We start from the raw sequence: 19,319 nt of genomic DNA, 5'->3' as shown, positions 1-19,319 counted from the left end.
TTTACTTGTTTATGTTGTCCCAGTGTCTTTGCCAACAGCATGTTATGTATTGACAAAACAAGTAATGTTTGTATGTTAGCGTGTCAGCTGGTTGGGCTCTTCATGTTGCCAGATCACTTGGCGGTGCAAAATAATGCTATTGAAATGTGGGCACACCCAGAGGCATTTTTGTCAAATGAGGCCAAGCACATCGTGCTGCCAGGACAAGGGGCAACGGGCACAAACTGAAGCAGAGGAAGCTCCAGCTGAAGATGAGGAAGAACTTCTTCACTCTGAGGGTGACGGAGCCCTGGCCCAGGCTGCCCAGGGAGGCTGTGGAGTCTCCTTCTCTGGAGATATTCCAGCCCCGCCTGGACGCGGTGCTGTGCAGCCTGCTCTGGGTGACCCTGCTTGGGCAGGGGGCTGGGCTGGGTGACCCACAGAGGTCCCTTCCAACCCCGACCATTCTGTGATTCATTCTGTGGCCGGCCTCCTGCCGAGGCCTCGCTAGCTTTGCGGGGACACGTAATCTCTTGTCAAGAAGAAGAGGGTCCATATTTGAGCCAGTGTGAAGTCCTGCAGGGCTGCGAGAGCTGGTCTGAGCGAGCGGAGTGTGGCTGGGCTTCACCGCGGGGGCTGTGGCCAGGCCCCGGTGGCTCGGTGCCTCAGTGCGGTGGGCTGCCTGCCGGCCAGCTCTGCTCCGGAGCTGAGGCTGAAGGTGTTTCGTGCTGATCCTCTGCGGTGCCCTGTGGCCGGCTGACCTGCCTGCAGGGATCCTTGCTCCTGCTGCAGCCCTGATGGGAGGGGGTGCATTGCCTGCATCTCCCTCTGCAGACGAAGGCTGCAAAGGCCTGGGATCTTAGGAGCATCCCTGCCTGTGCATGGAAATCATTGATATTTTTTTCAGCTGTATCAGGTCCCTGATGAGTTCACTTTGCAACTGCACAGGTGCTGGCGGGGGACCAAGGGTAAGTGGCTGGTTAATGGCATGATGATTTTTGTTAACGACATCTGCGTGCCCATGGACGACCTTCCAGGTCTGCAGAGCAAGGCAACTAACAAAGGTTAGTTTGGTGCCTTGCTTAATAAAATGTATTAGTGCTGATGAGACTAAACTGCGTGACATGATAGCGTAATTTGTGTCTTGAATAGACATCAGGGTACTTAAACAGATTTTGAAAAGGCCTAAAAGCAGCAGTCTAATGTAAATGCTATATTGCGCTCCCTTAATATTTCTTAATAATGCAGTAAAAGAAGTTCAGTCTGGAGCTTCCTATAAAAAGGAGTTACTCTGGAGTACTGTAAGATGTCAGTTGGTACAAGCCAGACATCAGTACTACATCTGAGTACCCAGGAGCGTGTGCTTAACTAAGGCTTTGTGTCCATTTATGCTGTGGAATCACTTTTGAAGGCTCGCTGTTCCTGCCAGAGGTAATAGTCTTGGAAAGACTGTGGCAAAGTTTCCTGCTCTGGAAAACTTGCACAGAGGCTGGTCTGTGTGCTCTGTCCGCTGCCAGTTGTCCTTGCCGCTGCAGGCCGCTCGTGTCGGTGTCTTCACCAGGGTACTGTCGTCTCACTAGGTCAGTCCACAAGCATCTCTTGCTCACCATTCAGCCTTGTGAAGCGCTACCAAACCACAGCAAGCGTATCTCTGTTCAGAAAGTCCAAGGGACGGGTCTGTCCCTGGCAATGGTTGTTTAAATCATCAGTAGGTACTCTGAGCGCTGAAGTGCTGCGGCAAATCTCACCTCTGCGGCAGTTTCACCACATTTACTGCTGATGTGTTACGTAGTGAGGGCTGGCCCTTGCCAGCCGCTGAGGAGAGTAGACGTGACACTCGGCTCCGCAGCTGCCTGTCCAGAGGGACAGGGTTCCTGCACCTCTTCCCGCTGTGCTCCGGGCTCTCCATCGGCTGCAAGCACCAGGGAGTGAAGCAATTGCTCTGCTGGCGTGAAATGCTGCTTTCCCCCACCGCAGCGCGAGTGCGAGTCTCCTTGTTTGCAACAGCACCATCAGCCAAATGGCCACCAGAACAGGTCACTGGAAAGGCACCTGCAAAGTGGTTATTGTTCTTTATGCCAGCTTGTACAGAAATACTTGTTTTTAGCAAAAACTAATTGTAAAAGCCTGAGTAACAATTTTGTTCCTGGTAGAATATACTCTTTTACAGAGTATTACTATGGTTGTTACTGAAATAACGTTACTATCTACGTGACGTCTGTAAAACCCATAATCCATTGTCATTGCTGCTCTCTGAATTCCTTGTGGGAAGACGACGCAGTGATCTGGAGGCCCAGCACAGCTGCTGTGCCCTGGGAGCTTCTGCAGCTCACCACACTGGCTAGCTGTCTAGCTGCTGGTGGTGCCAAGTCTTGACTGGTTGTTGGTATGGAGTATGTCCAGAGCTTGCTGAGCAAGAAGTCCTGTTAAGAAGTGTTTGCTCTTGGGCAGAGACCCGGCAAGGCTTACCTGTGCTTTGCTGTCAGTGGGTTCAGCTCTGACCCACCACAGTCAGATTTGCGTAAAAGACAGCAGTTTCCTTTAATCAGGGGCAGAGAGATAAGATTAACATTTTATCATTTGCAGTTTTTAAAGTATTTTTAGAAAGCAAAATCTTTTCAGTAATGGCATACTGATGATTTCTGTGGCTGGCAGAGCAAAATGATCGACAGCTGCAGAAGGTACTCTTCTCGAAGAAATTCCAAGATGCAACCCTTGAGATGTGCTTTGGTCACTGCGGCAGCCTTATTTACAAGCTTGTGTTTATTTCTTAATATAATTGGGAAATCTAATACAAGCGCTCAGATACCAGTTCATGTACACGTAACTATTTCTCACATCATTAGGGGGTCACAATAACCTCTCAAATCTTTAGTTGACGTCTTTCAGCATGACAGTAATTTCACCAGTACCAGAATCTTTAGTGTCAAAACTAACAGGTCTCAAAAATCATACAAGGCAGCTGTCCTGGTTTTGGCTGGGATAGAGTTAATTTTCCTCCCAGTAGCTGCTGTGTTTTGGATTTAGTACAAGAAGAATGTTGGTAACGCTGATGTTTTTAGTTAGCCACCCTGGGTGCCAGAAAGGACTGTTCTAGTTTAACTCAGCATCTGGCAACTCGGCACCAGACAGCCGCTCGCTCACCCTTCCCCTTCCCCCCCAGCAGGATGGGGAGGAGACATGGGCTGAGGTAAAGATTGTTTAATAATGCAACAAAGGAAATACTAATACTACTGATAATACTATTAATAATAATAGTAATGAATATGCAAAATCAATTATGGACAATACGATTTTTCTCACCCGACAACCAATTTGCAGCCTGAAAAAAGTTTGAACTCCTGGCCAAGAGAGGATTCAAACTCCCAGAAACTGAGAAGAACCGATAGCTTACTCCCCCTGGCCAGCCCCCCGTGCATAAACTGAGCGTGATGTCCATGGTGTGGAATATTTCCACTGCCCAGCTTGGCTCTCTGCCTGGCTGTGCTCCCTCCCATCTCCTTCACACCTGCTTTTTAGTATGAGTATGAGAAACTGGGAAAAAGTCCTTGATTTCATAGCAACAACCGAAAACATCAGAGTTACTAATGTTCTTGTTCTAAATCCAAAACAGCTACTGAGAGGAAAATGAACTCTATCCCAGCTGAAACGAGGACACCAGCAAACGAAGTTCGAGGACAGCCAGGGTTTTCACACCGAAGCGCATCCTGCTGCTTTCTGTTCTGTCAGTTGGAAACTTCCCAGCCAGCTGAGATGCTCGGGAGCGGCTCCCCTCCTGTTTACCACCACGGCTACAAACCTTTCCTCGGTCAGCGGAGGTCTCATGAGAGACTTCCCAAGCACTTTCTGCTTCCGATGGGCAGGCGTGCGGCCGTCAGCAAGCCCTGTCAGTCAGCGTGCGCTGATAGACTCGTCAGGTGCTCTCTGAGGCGTGAAGCGAAGGGCTGGCTGCAACTGGCCGGCATCGATAGCTAATTAACGAGCATCTCCCAGTAGCTGTTATTGCTGTCAGAGCGCGGCTCGTTTAAGGTGAAGTGAAATGCAAGCGGCGAATTCAGCGTGCGGCATAGCTGCCGGTCTGTCCATCTGCCCGTCCGTCCGCCTGCCCGCCCGTCCGTCCGCAGGTCTGTCCGTCTGCCCGTTCGCCCGTCCGTCTGCCTGTCCGCCCGTCCTCCCGTCGGTCCGTCCGCAGGTCTGTCTGTCCGCCCGCCCGTCCGCCCGTCCGTCTGCCTGTCCGCCCGTCCTCCCGTCGGTCCGTCCGCAGGTCTGTCCGTCTGCCCGCCCGTCCGTCCGTCCGTCGGTCTGCCCGTCCGCCGGTCTGCCCGTCCGCCGGTCTGCCCGTCCGCCTGTCTGCCCGTCTGTCCGTGCGCCCACCTGCCCGTCCTCCCATCTCCCCGTCCGCCCGTCGGTCCGTCCGCCCGTCTGTCCGTCCGCCGGTGGCAGCCCCGCGGGGCGGGGAGAGCGGGGGAGCTGCGCCGGGGGGGGCCGGGACGGGCTGCGGCCTCCGCGGAGGAAGCGGGGGGGTGGGGTGTGTGTGTCCTCCTCTTCCTCCTCCTCTTCCTCGTCCTCCTCCTCCTCGTCCCGGGCCAGGGGTGCCGAGAGCGGCCAGCGAGACCCTTCCCTCTGCCTGTGGCAGCCCCCCCGCCCGGCGCCGCGTCTGTCCCGCAGCCGAGGCCGCGCGGTACTGCTCCTCCCTTTCCAGCACGACGGCTGCGGGACCCGAAGTGGCGTGGGGGCCGGGGGGCCGCGTGGGGATCGGTGCCGGGGACGGGGGCACAAGGGGGTCCACGCTGAGACACCAGAGGAGCTCATGTGTCCTCCTGCATCATCCCGGCCACCACGGGGAGGTTCACCTGGCTCAGCCCTGTGTCGAGTGCGAGCACCGAATGACGGCAAAATAGCACTAGAGAGCAACAGGCTTGAGCTGGCCCCAGACAACACACTCCCTCCCGGCGGTTGGGGACTCCCGGTGGCTGGGGACACCCAGCACGACGACCGTGGAGCATCCAGAGGTGATGGGAATCACGTTTCTACTGCAATCCCACCACGTGGTACTGTGCTTGTACTGCGATTGCAGTACATACCACTCTGCTAAAGGAAAATCCAATGTAAGATCAAATGCCTACACAGAAGTAAATGTGGTACCAAGCACCAAACCCTCCTTGTGTGGATTATCTAACAGAACACGCTCAGAGGGTACCGGACTCCGTCAGGCACTGGGGTGCAGGTGACTGACGTGCTGGTCAGGAGATCAAGCCAGAGCCTACGTGACTGGAAGAAGGGTGCCCATGCCTGCCCACCCCACGCACTGAGCAGAAATCCCAGAGCTTCACCCTGGGATGGGGACAGCTTTGCAACCTTGCCTCAAACTGCAGGAGACCGTCTCTCATCCTGACCAAAGCTGGCCCCTCCAAAGCCACAAGCTCCCTGGCTACGTTCGCGTGTTGTGCTGCGGAGCACGTGGTGGGTTCCTGCACGCATGAAGCCGACAGAGCTGCTCCGGTCTCAGCTTTGGTGGAAACACAGGATGGAGATGACCCAGTAGCAGCCGGGTGGCTGGGGCAGGTGCTCTGCTGCTGGCAGAGCTCACAGCGGCTCAGCAGCTTCAGCACCTGCCCTGGCTGGATGCACCAGGCACGCTTTGTGTTGTCTGTGGGACAGACACCCCTGGGGTCAAAATGTTTGCTCACTTCCCCCTCCTCCTCCCCACACCTCCCACAGCCTTGGAAACCAGGCTGTCCCTTGTCCTGTGTGCTGCTCTGACTGCCGGAACCTGGGGAGAAGAGTGACGAGGCTGGGGGAGGCGCGTGGGCAATCAAGCGCCACGGCTCACCGGGAACCATGTGAGTCCAGGGCTGCTTTGCACCATGCGGACCGGGAGCGCACGGAGCTGGGAGGAGGCTGATGTAAAACTGGTGAGAGCGATCTCCACAGCACAGAGCGGGGGACCGGGGGGTGGCCGGGGTGGTGGCACCGCGCGGCTGTGGCTGGCAGGTCTGTGAACGGACCCTGCCAGCAGCGGGCAGGGCTGGCCGTAGGTGCCAGGAGGGCACGAGGGGCTGGGACCACAGCAAGGCCGGCACGCAGCCCAAGCAGCCTGGCACCGTCAGGCAGGGACGGCCCACCCGGACCCCGTCTTGATCCCCAACAGCACTAGCAGACTGCACTTGCCAAGCCTTCCCCACCATGCCACAGAGGCAGAACGTGAAAAGAAGATAAACTGAACTGGCTTCCTCACCATACATGTGTTCATCCACGGGGAACACAAATTCACAATTCACAGACGTGTCGAGCTGTGGCAGTGCTGTCGGTGCAGGACTGGGCACAGGACAAGTCTCTGCTAGGGCTCCAGACAAGTAACATGACTGTGCTTGTCCAACACACTTTGCTGCCGATTTGAAAATACAACAATCCCACACATCGAATCCTTCCCTGTTATTCCCTTATTATTACGAAGCTGGTGAAGGGTCTGGACAACAAGTCCTATGAGGAGAGGCTGAGGGAACTGGGGTTTAGTCTGGAGGAGGCTGAGGGGAGACCTCATCGCTGTCCACAACTACCAGTAGTTGTAGTGAGATGGGGGTTGGTCTCTTTTCCCAGGTAACCAGCGATAGGGCAAGAGGCGATGGCCTCAAGCTGCGTCAGGGAAGGTTCAGACTGGATATTGGGAAAAATTTCTTTCCTGAAAGAGTGGCCAGGCATTGGACCAGGCTGCTCAGGGCAGTGAGGGAGTCTGCATCCCTGGAGGGGTTCAAAAACCGTGTGGATGTGGCACTCGGGGACATGGTTTAGCAGGCGTGGTGGGGTTGGGGTGACAGCTGGACTTGATGATCTTAGAGGTCTTTTCCAACCTTAGTGACTCTCTGATTCTGAAAATCCCAGTTGAGTGCTTTCCCTTGCTGTGTCGTGACCTTTTCAGAACTGCTCCCTGAGTGCTGGCTGAACAGCAGGATGGGAAAAGCGTTGCTCTAGACCATGAAGCTGCAACTGTGGTTCCCAACCAGAGAAGACTCCCCGGCGACCCCAGAGACCTCGGCTCCGATCTGAGGAAGAGCAGATCTCTGACCTGGGCTTGCTTGCAGCAGGCTGGGAAGGACTGCCGCAGCTGCAGGGCACTCCAGGAATGGCTGCCCCTTTTGAGCAAGCTCCCAGGGGAAGCAGCCAATACCAGGAAAGGGGCTCACTCGCTCCTTACTCTTGGGAAGAAAGCTTTGCCAGCCCTAGGCCACTTCTCTCCTGCCGAAGAGAGTGAGGAACGAGCTGCTCCTGTCCGCAAGAGCATGGCTGGATGCTGCAGTGCCACGCGCTGCAGTGCAGGATCCTGCTGCAGATGGCTTACGGGCACGCCGCACAAACTGGAAACAGCCCTCTTGACCCTGGTGCCTGGGAATCACACCCAACGTGTGCTCATTTCCAAGCACGATTTCTGAGCAGCTTTAAATGCGTTAAATTCCTCCTGTCACGGCAATGCGATGTCACAGCCACCCTTCTCTTTTCCTTACGGCAACGATGCCACCAGGGCACGCAGCCCTCAAGCAAGGCATGGTAAGCAGCAGGCAGAAGCAACCCAAGGAGCACGCCTCACCAACTGCTTCACCAGCTGGAGCAGGGGCTTGCTGCGCTGGACTGGCAGCGAGAGATGGGTTCCAGCCCCCACTTCTAGAAGTGGGGCAGTCGCTGTGGGAGAGACAGAACCCCCCCAGATCCTGAAATGTGCTCATTCAGGCCTCTCCTGGCAGCCAGACGCCTGGCACCTGCTCAGGCTTTCCTTCGCACGAAGACGTGCCACTTCACCTCCAGGAAAAAAACAAAACTGTGGAGGGGAGCTGAGGCCAGAACCAGTGGGGGGTTGCAGAACCGCCCAGCGTGCATTCCGGTTTGCAGCCCACTTCAGAGCCATGCCCAGAATGAGTGAGGTACAAAAGGCAGAGCTGGAGATGCCAGGGGAGCCACGCCAGCCTTTTACGCTTTCCTTTAGGCACCTGAAGAACAGAAACATCGCACCCCGGCACTGACTCAGCAAGGCCTTTTAACGCGAGCCTGGCAGCGGGCGGGCAGCAGCTCTCCTGGCAGCCATGAGCTTGTGCTGGTCGCGCAGCTGCCTCTCCTGCCTTCCTGGCTGCGAGCCGGGAGCTCGCGTGCAGAACTGCCTGGCCTCCGGCTGTGAGCCGAGGCGCTCGGCTTCCAGCGCAGGTGCTGCAGCAGCAGCTCCCTTATGGTACGACACGTTGTGGAATTATTAGTAAAATTAAGGTTTTACATCTGAAAATTCAGGTTTATATGAAAACGTAGCAGTGTTCAGCCATTGAGGAAAAGCATGAAATCAAAAGGAGCTCTGAGGATGGGACACAGCTGCAGCAGGCATGCGAGGAATCCACTCACACAGCAACTCCCTGCAATGTACCGTAGAGGACGGAACGGAGCGGAGACTCCGTGGCCCTGCTCCGTGATGATAAAGCGGGAAGAAATGGTCCTCCAGAACTGATAAGCAGCTCGTCTGACCCCCTGAGCCAACAGGTTTTCAAAACCTTGCCAAAGTGCTATCCTCTCGTGAACTTTGCTCGTTTTAATATCATTTTAATACCAAAACACACCTCCATCCCGAAGGCTCCCCGCCTCCGAGGTGCGACCACCCCTCTTCGAGTCTGCGCTCTCGATTTTTCGTAAACTCTACCTTTAAACGTGAAGCGAGAGGATTTTACACCAATCATGATAAAAGGTCTGTATGACTACAGTCACTCAAACTCCACCTTAAAGGTAGAAAGGATATAAAAATAGCCAGGGAAATGGGGGATTTTCGGAGAAGAAGATAACACCGTAGATTTTTGGAGGAAAAGAAGATAACACCGTGAGCAAGTCAAGGGAAACTCCACCTCAGACTGCCTCCGACAACCAGGACTGGCCGACGGGCTGAGCCTTGCTTCTCCGCCCCTTGGGATGCCTGGGGTAAGACTTCAACTGAGCACTTTTCTCAGGAATCTTAGAAATCTCTCTAGAGCGTTACTCCCTAATGTTTATAGCCAGGCTGTATTATTTATAATCTTTTCACGCGTTTTGGATTTGCACGTGCTTTCTTGCAGGCAGTCACTATCACCAGCAATTCAAAAAACCTATATATCTGCTGCACAAATAAAACTGCCCTGTTTCAGCAGCCAGTTGTCACAGTTTCTCACTGAACGCGACCGAATGCGGCCATGCCAGTTCATGAGCACGACTGGACTGAAGGTGCAGACCGCTATGGGTGTATCCAGAATCATGGTAGTTTAATATACGTATTAAATGCGACTGGACTGGTAGTGGCAAATTGGACATCACTCAGAATTTAAACCTACCCGCACCGAGCCTCTCACTTCGGTGAGGAGAGTCAGAACGCAAGGGGGTTTATTTTCTGCCAAATTAACGTGACACACGTGCTGGCTACGAAAACAAACAACAGTCTTGACACTGCAAGTGTTTTCTGAACCAGGGCCAACCACCATGGTGATGTGACCACGAGGCCTGCAGCCCCCACCAGCGCTGTGCGCTCCGCCGCGCATCGGGCCGCACCCCGCTCTCAAACGAAACGAGCACAACGCACTCACTGCTTCTCTTTAATGGCCACAGAGCAGCTCCCCTGCCGCAGGCGCTGCTGGCACGCCGCTGCGGAGGCACAGGACCGGTCCGCGAGGCTTCTGCAGGGGAAGGCAACACCCGGCCCTGCCGCAGCGGGGCTCGGGCTCACAGCAGCAGCTCGTGGGGCATGGGCTCCCCTCGCAGCCCGGCCAGCAGGTTGTTGGCCGCCAGGACAGCCATGGTGCTCCTCGTGGCGTACGTGGCACTCCCGATGTGCGGCAGAACCACTGCAAGGGACAGAGAGGGTTATACACTCGTTTCTTACCTTCGCTGACTGCTTGCAGCCTCTTTCAGAGGTCTTCCCATGGAGGGCAACCCAGGTCCTGCACCAGCCACCATTCCACCTGGAGCTGACATCGCACATGGAGTGTGGAGCAAAATCATCGGTCGCTGAGGACTGGAAAAGACACCTGATAAATGGCTGAGTTATTTTTTAAGTCCTCCAACGACAGGCAGCAAAGAGTGGATCCTCCTTTCTGGATTCAGACTTCGTGCTCACTGTCCTGCAGAGACTCATGAGTCGGTGGTGGATGTAAAATACTATCCCTGCAGCAGAGGAACATGCAGTGGAATCTGCATGCTGCTGCCCGATGGCCACACAGCTTTAGGGGGTTCTGCTCTCTGACAGGCACGAACCAACACCTTCTGGGGCAAGAGCCTGAACACTGCTGTGAAACATCGTGTTTTACACACCCCTGGGTGCACTGGAAAGGCACGTGTGGAGGCCAATGGCCCGTGCTGAACAGAGCTGGCACGATGGACCACAGTCAGGGGAGGGATTTTTATCCACCTACGTGAAAAGACTCCTATTACACAACGCACAGGAACGAGCCAAAGCTGCTTTAGTAGTAAATTATTAAAACATTAGTAACGGAGAGTACTTGCCCAAGGTATGGATAAAAGCGTGCACCGCAGCCTCTGTTCTGCAACAGAGAGCAACTCCAGGCAATGCAGAAGCCTGAACACCCGACACGGTGCTGCCCCAGGGGTAGAAGGCTCTCCCAAGGGCTGTGGGGCCACGTAGGTTCTCCCTCCCCCAGTCCAGAACCAGGCTGGGTTCGGTTCCTTGTTCGGTGTGAAAGTAATGTCAGCACTTCCTGCTCTACTTATGCCATGTTCCTCTAGCTGCTGAAACTATCTGGCAGGTTTGGGTGAAATCTGTGAATAGTTTCAGAATCATCAAAGCCTCGTTTCTGTGAAAGTAAACATGCATGTATTTATTTGTGTCTTGCTTGCTGCTGTTCCAGAGCTCTAAGATCTCTGAAGTCCTGCAAATATTTCCACAAAGTCTCTGCTTTTATCATTTCTCACACGGTCTACTACGGGAGCCAAAGTAAACAAATAAAAAGTAGTTTTTGGCAAAAAAATAATCAAAGCAACAGACACGAACTTGTACTTCAGAAATGGACAACCAGTCATGGGGAGTTCCAAATTTTCATGGATGTCTCTATGGTTTATTTTTGAAACTAACTACAAAGCAGTGCCTCCTCTGTGTTGCCTCAAGGGGTTCAAGAGCGGCTGCCTGGCTTGCGGCCGAGCCAGTCCCACTCAGTAACCGGCTGGACCCATGCACTCCCTGTCGGGAGGAGCTCCTGGCCCTGCTTCACAGGGCAAGGGCCCAGTGACTCACTGGGGACCACACGAAGGAAGGCGGTGACCATGCCACAGCCATCCCTAACTGATCCCAGGCTGCTGGCCAGCGTGTTGTGCCTGCGAGGACAGAGCTGCGCTAGTGTGTGGCAAGGCCATGGGAAACAGCCCCCTGCCCAGGCCGTTCAGTCCGCAACAACGAGGGTCCCAGGAAAACGCTGAGGGCTGCCAACGTCCTGCACAAAAACACCACCCTGCCCTGCGTGGCAGCTCTCAGCAAGCTTTTGGGAAAGAACCAGTGAAACTAGTAGTTACTGGTTACTGCAATGGGTTGCAGGTGCTCCTGCCTCTGCTCCAGCACCCTGGCAATGCTGCAGCACGAGTGGCCAGGCAAGCACCTTCCTAACAAGCCCTCCTCATCTGACGTAACCTCCTCCAGAGAAGACATGCACTATCCTGGGACCAGCATCTTCCTACCTGCCCGATACCGGTTACTGTCCAGAAAAGAGTGGGAGTTGCCTTGGGCTGTCCAGGGGATGCAGCTAGACCAGTTGCAAAGAAACCTCTGCTCATCCCACAGTGTGAGTACTTGCTGGCCTCTGCAGCTCGAGGCTGTCTGATTTGCTGATACTCGCTGAGGAATGTGGATGTCAGGACAAGGCCAGCACTTAAATGAAGAGTGAGCTTCTGAGCACAAGTGCCAAACCCGTGCCCAGCAGCCCAGGCTCACAGTGGATGGGCTAGACAGCGAGTCCGGCCGTGGCTGCACTGCTCTGGAGGCTGAGATTCCTCTAGGCAGACTCAGTGAATCCCAGAATCCCAGCATGGCAGGGGTGGGAAGGGACCTCTGTGGGTCACCCAGTCCCACCCCCTGCCCAAGCAGGGTCACCCAGAGCAGGCTGCACAGCACCGCGTCCAGGCGGGGCTGGAATATCTCCAGAGAAGGAGACTCCACAGCCTCCCTGGGCAGCCTGGGCCAGGGCTCTGTCACCCTCAGAGAGAAGAGGTTCTTCCTCATCTTCAGCTGGAGCTTCCTCTGCTTCAGTTTGTGCCCGTTGCCCCTTGTCCTGTCGCTGGGCACCACTGAACAGAGTCTGGCCCCGTCCTCCTGACCCCCACCCTGCAGATATTTCGAGGCATTTCTAAGGTCCCCACTCAGCCTTCTCTTCTCCAGGCTGAACAAGCCCAGCTCCCTCAGCCTCTCCTTGTAGGAGAGATGCTCCAGTCCCCTCACCATCCTCGTAGCCCTCCGCTGGACTCTCTCCAGTAGCTCCTCATCTTTCTTGAACTGGGGAGCCCAGAACTGGACACAGCGCTGCAGATGGGGCCTCACCAGGGCAGAGCAGAGGGGAAGGAGAACCTCCCTCGACCTGCTGGCCACACTCCTCCTAATGCATCCCAGAAAAAAAAAGCCCAGCTTCTAGCCACATGGAAAGCTTTTCCAGAAGGATATATGCCCAGGACCTTACAGAATACCAGAGCTTGGCAGTGCATGAGCAGGGATTTGGTTTCTCATTCAGGCACCTGCTGGTATCACACTCCTCTGTGAATTTCACCCCATGCATTGGCCCATCAAATGGAGATCCATTAGGAAGGTGTTAAAACATGAGTTGATCTCAACTGCTTTCTGGAGAATTAAAATACCTCCCACACTTGTTTTACATCATGTTGATGAGGTCTTGCCCTCTAGCAGCTCCCCACATTCTCCGATGGCCACCTTAAGTACACCTGACCTTCCCGTCCTTCTGTGTTCCAGTGCTTGTTCGCACCGGCAGGCCCATGGGGACACGGAATTGTCACCAGCCAGCTGGTGGGTCCTCAGCCCTGGGCTCAGGAGCACCTGAAGCACAGGCTGCCGGAGCAGAGCGGGGGCTCGGCTGCCCACTTACCGCAGTTCTTGAGGGAGAGCAGGGGGTGGTCAGTGGGCAGCGGCTCCGGTGTCGTGACGTCCAGGCCCGCTGCTGCGATCTGGCCGTGGGTCAGCGCATCGTACAGGTCCTCCTGGTTGACCACGGCCCCCCTAGCAAACACGGAGGGAGAGGCTGCCGACGTGTCCTGTGGGCTCCAGGTGGCACATGGCCAGGGCACAGGCCATGCGGGACAGACCAGGTGGTGACACCCGGTCCCCAGGGCTGCCCGAGCGGAGACCAGGCCCCCTCCGACATGCCTGCATCTCCCAGCATGGAGAAGAGCTCAGGCACGTGCAGCACGGCGCCGGGACAGCCGTGGAGGGAGGTGCGGGCAGCCCGGGGCATCCTGGGCGGGTGCCACGTGTGGGCTGCATGGGTTGTGCCCCACCACCACAGGAAGGCAGGGGGAAGGGGAGGCTACGGCCGGGCTCGGCAAGCAGCTCTGCTGCAGCTACCTCCGCCCCAAGAGCAAGGCTTCTGGTGGTCACAGCCCTCTCCTGGGAAACCTTCAGCTTCACCCTTCCACCAGCCACCCGTCTGTCTATCCACCCCACCGGGGTGGGACATGGGGCCTGGGGAGGAGACGGAGGCTGCAGCCCCCTGAACACCTTACCCTCCCAAGAGACCTCAGGCTGGAGGGAGCAGGCCACGCAGTACAGCTGCTGTACACGCTGCCTGGACTCCCAGAGGAAGCACATCTCACAGCCCACCCGATTCCCCCCGCAACCGCAGCTGCGCAGGAGCAGCTGGGCTGCAGTTACCTGCTTGTGTTGACGAACACGGCAGTCTTCTTCATTCTGGCGAAGAAGTCCTTGTTGCACATTCCCTGGGTGGCCGGAGTCAAAGCACACGTCACCACAACAAAGTCCGACTCTTCCGCCAGCCTCGTGAGTGGGACTGTGTGGAGGAACGCTGGTCACACCTCTGCTTGGGGACCTCATCAACACAGTTCAGCAACCCTCTTACCCCTAAGATTTGCCAGCAAGGGAGTGCTGCTCTGGAGAGACCTTCTCCACAGATGGGGAGATGCCATGACCAGCAAGCACCAAACAGAAACCACGCATGTTCCTACAGACACTGCTGTAGCGTTTCATTTCACTTTTAAATTACATTCAAGCTGTAGAGGAATCTGGTGATGCTTCAGCCGTCTGGCCCAGACGAGGCTCCGTTGTGTATTTCATGTTTAGACAGCAAAACAGGGCGGCAGCAGCTTACACCAGCAATAAATCTCTCTGGGCGGTACCTACAGGTAACGACTTGCACATTCTTGGAGGTGAGAGGGAAGTGCAAGGAGCATGAAAAGTTCTGCCAACGACTCTGAGCGAAAAAAGCACCAACTGAAAACGTGCTGGCTTCGGACTGAAAAATCCGCACCTGATGCAAGCCTCGTGACTCTAACCGGCCCATGGAAAAGTCCTGTTCAGCAGCTAAGAGACACTCCCAGGCTTGGCTGGACTGTGACATTCATTTTAAAGCAGGTGAAAGCCAATGTTTGTGTCCAGCAACCAACATCTACTCTCAGTGATGATCTGCGGTCAGCCTCAGCCCACCCTTCCTCTCTGCAGGACGTTTCCTCAGCCATCCCATGGGGGATGACCCACAGACCCATCCCCTCCTCCCAGGGTCTCCTGCTGCTCTCCTCTTTCTGTCCATTACACTCTACTTTGTTGTGGGAATGAAACTGTCTGGAAAACACAAACGGACGGACACAGGGGGAAGATGAGGGGCAAACCCAGCAGAAACCAGCTCAGTCCAGGATTGCGGTGGGTGGTCGGCCAGAGCCCCGGTGCGCCCAGCCTTCGGGCTGAAACTGCGCAGCTCGGAAGGGGCAGGTTCCCCCCCGCCACCCCCACTGCTGCACGGGAAGCGTTTGGGACCTGCCATTCCCTCCCGTCGGTGCCCCACAGCCGCTCACGCCAGCTGCGCCCAGCAGCTGCCCCGTACCTCCAGCTCGCAGCCTCCCTCCGCTGTGCCAGACCCCACGGGTGAGGCCTCCCAGGAGCCCTCCCAGCTCCCCTTGGAGCCGTCCCCGAGCCCTCCTGGGAGCGTCCCAGCCCCCGGAGCTGACTCAGACACAGGACTCCGTGCTGCCTGCAGCCGACAACCGACCACACCACTGCTCCCAGTGCCTTTCTTACCGAACTCAGCTTCAAACTCTGCAGCATCCTCTGGTTTCGGGCGACTGCCAGCGTACAAAAACTTCTTGACCCCAAATGGCTTCAGGCGGCGGGCAACCGCCTGTCCTAGGAGCAACAGAGAAGGCTGTCCGGCCGCTGTGCCAGCGCCTGCACGAGACACACCGCACAGCAACCAGCGCTGGGCCACAGGGGTACCTCAGGCCCCTCCAAGCAGCCCGCCCCGCAGCAAGCTCGCGCTCGGTGCGGCTGACAGCGCAGCAGCCAGCAGAACACACTGCTGGCTAAAGCGTTGCTGTGGAGGGATCCCTCCTGCCAGGCTGCTTCAGGCGTGGCAGGAGTGGGGTGAGGAGTGGTTGTCTTCTGCTGCTCCTCACATGAGCGGGAACAAACTCCCCACCACAGTGAAACTGCGGGAAGGGACCTGTGGGACACTGAATGTGAAGCTACCCAAGGGAGCAAACTGGAAAGTGAGGAAAGAGTGAGCCACCTGCTGACAAAGTCCACAACTCAGCGGGTGACAAGCATGTCATCTTGGACTTTGTCAGGGCATTTGTTTAACTGAAACCTGAGAAGACTACATCCAGTTTGCTGTAGCATTCAGAGGTAGTGGATGAGTTTGAATGCTTTAAGTTCTGGGCCTGATGAGTCAGGATCGCTGTTTGGAGAGGCTCTACCCAGCTCTCTCTGTTGTTCTCATAGATTTTTAAAGAGGTGAGCACCGGGGATACCACCTTGGCTGAACCTCCAAAACCATCCCGCCATCACTGGAGACACACAGATCTTGCACCTGACACGCACTTACCTATTCTCCCCAGACCTATGATGCCCACCGTACTGTCAGACAGACCATAGCCACACATCCATAAGGGCTTCCATGTCGTCCAGCCACCGCTAGCAGAGAGGGCGAGACAGAAACAGAGGTCGGACAGCAGCAGGGGAGAGCCCGCTTGGACCCCAGACCAGCATTTGGACAAGTATGCCAGAGCACAATGCTGCGGGTGGCCAGCCCCTCTGGCACAGACAGATGACCTTACAGCCAGCTTCTCCGAGGTTCCTGCTCCAAGTGACCTCGGTGGTCTCCTGCTTGGACCTTGGGCATGCAGCAGCAGCAGCAGCTGCCACCTGGGCACCACAAACCACAGCCCTGGAATAGCTGCCAGTCACTGAGCTCCAGCCAGACCCACCACACCTGCCCTCCTTGAGGGGTCTGCGGTGGCCTTGCGTGCCCCCTCCCGCATGTCCTCCACCTAGCATACAGAGGGGAGTTCCGCCCCTCTCGCAGCCCCTCAGCAGTGCGTCTCCACAGTCACGGAACTGCAGGAGACTGCACCTCGTCTGGTGGCAGCCAGGTGAAACCTCGGCTTCAGCCCCGCTTCCCCTGCCCAGTGTGGCACGCCTTCTCCCGTAGCCCTCGGCAGGGGGGCTGCCAGGCTCCGCAGCCGGCCCCTGCCGCAGCTCGCCGCTGCCCGTACTCACTTCTTCACCTGCTCCACGGCCTCCGGCAGCCGGCGGCACGCGGCCAGCAGCAGAGCCACAGAGAGCTCCGCCGTGGCGTCGGTCAGGACGTCGGGCGTGTACCCCACGCGGATCCCTCTGCAAGGCAAGCGCAGGTCCCCGGGGTCACAGAATCCCAGCGTGGTGGGGTTGGCAGGGCCCTCTGTGGGTCACCCAGCCCAACCCCCTGCCCAAGCAGGGTCACCCAGAGCAGGCTGCACAGCACCGCGGCCAGGCGGGTCACCACCGCCAGCCTTGGGGTGCCCCCCCAAAATCTCTGTGCAGGCCGCTGACGCCAGACCTCTGCTGGGTATCTGCAGTGCCGGCGCCTCGGCCCTTCCTCCACGGACCGCTCTCACCCGTGTCCCGCAGCCCCTCCAGCCCCAGCCGGACCCCAGCGCCGGGGAGGTGCAGGCCCCGTCGGCTCCCCCGGGCGACCCCCGCCCGCCGCCCCCGCGTCCCACCCCCGGCGGGGTTACCGCCGCTTGATGTCGTCCAGGGCCAGGTGGTCGAACCCCACGGACATGGTGCTGATGACTTCCAGCCCGGGCCCTGCAACACACCGCGCGGCTGCCAGCGTCGCCCCGGGGCACCGGGACGGGGACACACACACACACACAAGGGGGGGGACGCGTCCCGCACGCACCGGCGGCCTCCAGCACCTCGCGGTCGATGCGGTCGGACAGCAGGCACAGCAGCCCGCGCTTCCCCGCCACGCCGGCCAGCAGCTCGGCCCGCGGCACCGGCTCCTCCGAGTCCCACTGCTGCACGCGGCACCTGCGGCGGCAACCGCGACCGTCACCGCGCTGCCGGCACCGGGACCGCACCCGGGACCGACCCCGGGCCCCGCTCACCCCGCGGCCTGCGACAGCACCCGCAGCCCCTCGGCCGGGATCCGCCGCGTCACGAACACCGCCATGGCCGCGCCGCCCCGCAGCGCCCCCGGGCGGCCACCGCCGGGAGGGGCGCCCCGGCGGGACGCGCCTGCGCAGTGGCCGCGACCGGGACCCGGGGGGGCGGGGCGCCGCCGCGCGCTCTGGCGCCCCCCCGCGGTCCCGCCGCCGCCCGCGCCCCGTTCGGGCGGAGAGAGCGGGGGGACCGGTACCGCGGTGTGGGAGCTGGGGGAGGGGGATGGCGCGGAGCTGCGGGCGGGCTGGTACCTAGCGGTGTCCCCCAGGGGTCAGTACTGGGCCCAGGCTTGTTCAGCTTCTTCATCAACGACCTGGATGAAGAGTTAGAATGTACCCTCAGCAAGTTTGCTGGTGACACCAAACTGGGAGGTGTGGCAGACACACCAGCAGGCTGTGCTGCCATTCAGCGTGACCTGGACAGGCTGGAGACCTGGGCAGAGAGGAACCTGATGAGGTTCAACAAGGGCAAGTGCAGGGTCCTGCACCTGGGGAGGAACAACCCCATGCACCAGTACAGGCTTGGGGTGGACCTGCTGGAGAGCAGCTCTGTGGAGAGGGACCTGGGTGTCCTGGTGGACAACAGGTTGACCATGAGCCAGCAGTGTGGCCTGGCTGCCAAGAAAGCCAATGGGATCCTGGGGTGCATCAAGAAGAGTGTGGCCAGCAGGACGAGGGAGGTTCTCCTTCCCCTCTACACTGCCCTGGTGAGGCCCCATCTGCAGCACTGTGTCCAGTTCTGGGCTCCCCAGTTCAAGAAAGATGAAGAGCTACTGGAGAGAGTCCAGCGGAGGGCTACGAGGATGGTGAGGGGACTGGAACATCTCCCCTACGAGGAGAGGCTGAGGGAGCTGGGCTTGTTCAGCCTGAAGAAGAGAAGGCTGAGAGGGGACCTTAGAAATGTTTATAAATATCTGCAGGGTGGGTGTCAGGAGGATGGGGCCAAGCTCTTTTCAGTGGTGCCCAGTGACAGGACAAGGGGCAATGGGCACAAACTGAAGCAGAGGAAGCTCCAGCTGAACCCGAGGAAGAACTTCTTCCCTCTGAGGGTGACGGAGCCCTGGCCCAGGCTGCCCAGGGAGGCTGTGGAGTCTCCTTCTCTGGAGATATTCCAGACCCGCCTGGACAAGGTCCTGTGCAGCCTGCTCTGGGTGACCCTGCTTGGGCAGGGTGTTGGACTGGGTGACCCACAGAGGTCCCTGCCAACCCTGAACATTCTGTGAATCTGTGGTTCTGTTTCCTCCACTGACCGCTGCAAACGGCAGCCCCTCTTCACCGCAGGAACCACGCGGCCCGGGGCCCGCTGCACCATGCCACCGCCTCCGCCCCAGAGCACCCCGCGCTCCCCCCGCCACGCTGCGCCCAGCGCTGGGGTGGGCGGCAGGGCCCCGGGGCCGGGGGGAGCCGGCAGCACCTCTGCCCCGTGCCTGGCCCCGCAGGGGCTGCCGGTGGGTCTCCGCAGGCCGTCCACCCCGCCGCTTGTGATGTCCCTGAGCCCGGGGCTGGCCACAGGCGGGAAGGGCTCCCAGCCCTTATGTCATAGACTGGAAGATGATTCGTGTCGAGTGCAGCTGTGGAAACCAGCATCATGTGAGATAACAACACCACGTCAGGCACGGGGCTGTAGACAGGAGAGCTGCGGGTTTGAGGCTGGGTAATACAGAAGTGCAGCGCGGTGTGGGACTGGG

The 19,319-nt window shown here is 57.8% G+C and overlaps 1 protein-coding gene across 2 annotated transcripts; it reads right to left on the bottom strand.

Moving 5' to 3' along the window:
• Window positions 1-9,556: 9,556 nt before the first annotated feature.
• Window positions 9,557-17,669, bottom strand: GRHPR (glyoxylate and hydroxypyruvate reductase). Of its 2 annotated transcripts, none has more exons than XM_075410842.1 (9): window positions 17,578-17,669; window positions 17,370-17,500; window positions 17,203-17,275; window positions 16,706-16,822; window positions 16,032-16,120; window positions 15,230-15,334; window positions 13,853-13,988; window positions 13,071-13,201; window positions 9,557-9,818 (listed from the first exon to the last, which is right to left on the bottom strand). In XM_075410842.1, exons 1-9 carry the CDS (start codon window positions 17,640-17,642, stop codon window positions 9,697-9,699), a joined length of 969 nt encoding a protein of 322 aa, XP_075266957.1. In that variant the 5' UTR covers window positions 17,643-17,669; the 3' UTR covers window positions 9,557-9,696. The 2 variants fall into 2 exon arrangements, with proteins under 2 accessions (XP_075266957.1, XP_075266958.1); XM_075410843.1 differs by lacking the exon at window positions 9,557-9,818 and adding an exon at window positions 9,827-9,988.
• Window positions 17,670-19,319: the final 1,650 nt, after the last annotated feature.

This window comes from Opisthocomus hoazin, chromosome Z, assembly GCF_030867145.1.
Source record: "Opisthocomus hoazin isolate bOpiHoa1 chromosome Z, bOpiHoa1.hap1, whole genome shotgun sequence".
In the NCBI taxonomy this organism is placed as follows: domain Eukaryota; kingdom Metazoa; phylum Chordata; class Aves; order Opisthocomiformes; family Opisthocomidae; genus Opisthocomus; species Opisthocomus hoazin.
The sequence above is the reverse complement of the archived record's forward strand: the minus strand, read 5'-3'. Positions and strand labels throughout refer to the sequence as shown.

What these genes read in the sequence shown, in the direction of transcription:
- GRHPR (XM_075410842.1), bottom strand. Translation starts at nt 17,642, where the DNA reads ATGGCGGTGTTCGTGACGCGGCGGATCCCGGCCGAGGGGCTGCGGGTG. An exon ending in GCCGTGGAGCAGGTGAAGAA is followed by an intron (nt 16,121 to 16,705) that starts GTGAGTACGGGC and finishes CCTCTCTGCTAG; the next exon opens with CGGTGGCTGGACGACATGGA. An exon ending in GCTCTCCCTCAAGAACTGCG is followed by an intron (nt 9,819 to 13,070) that starts GTAAGTGGGCAG and finishes TGTCCCTTGCAG; the next exon opens with TGGTTCTGCCGCACATCGGG.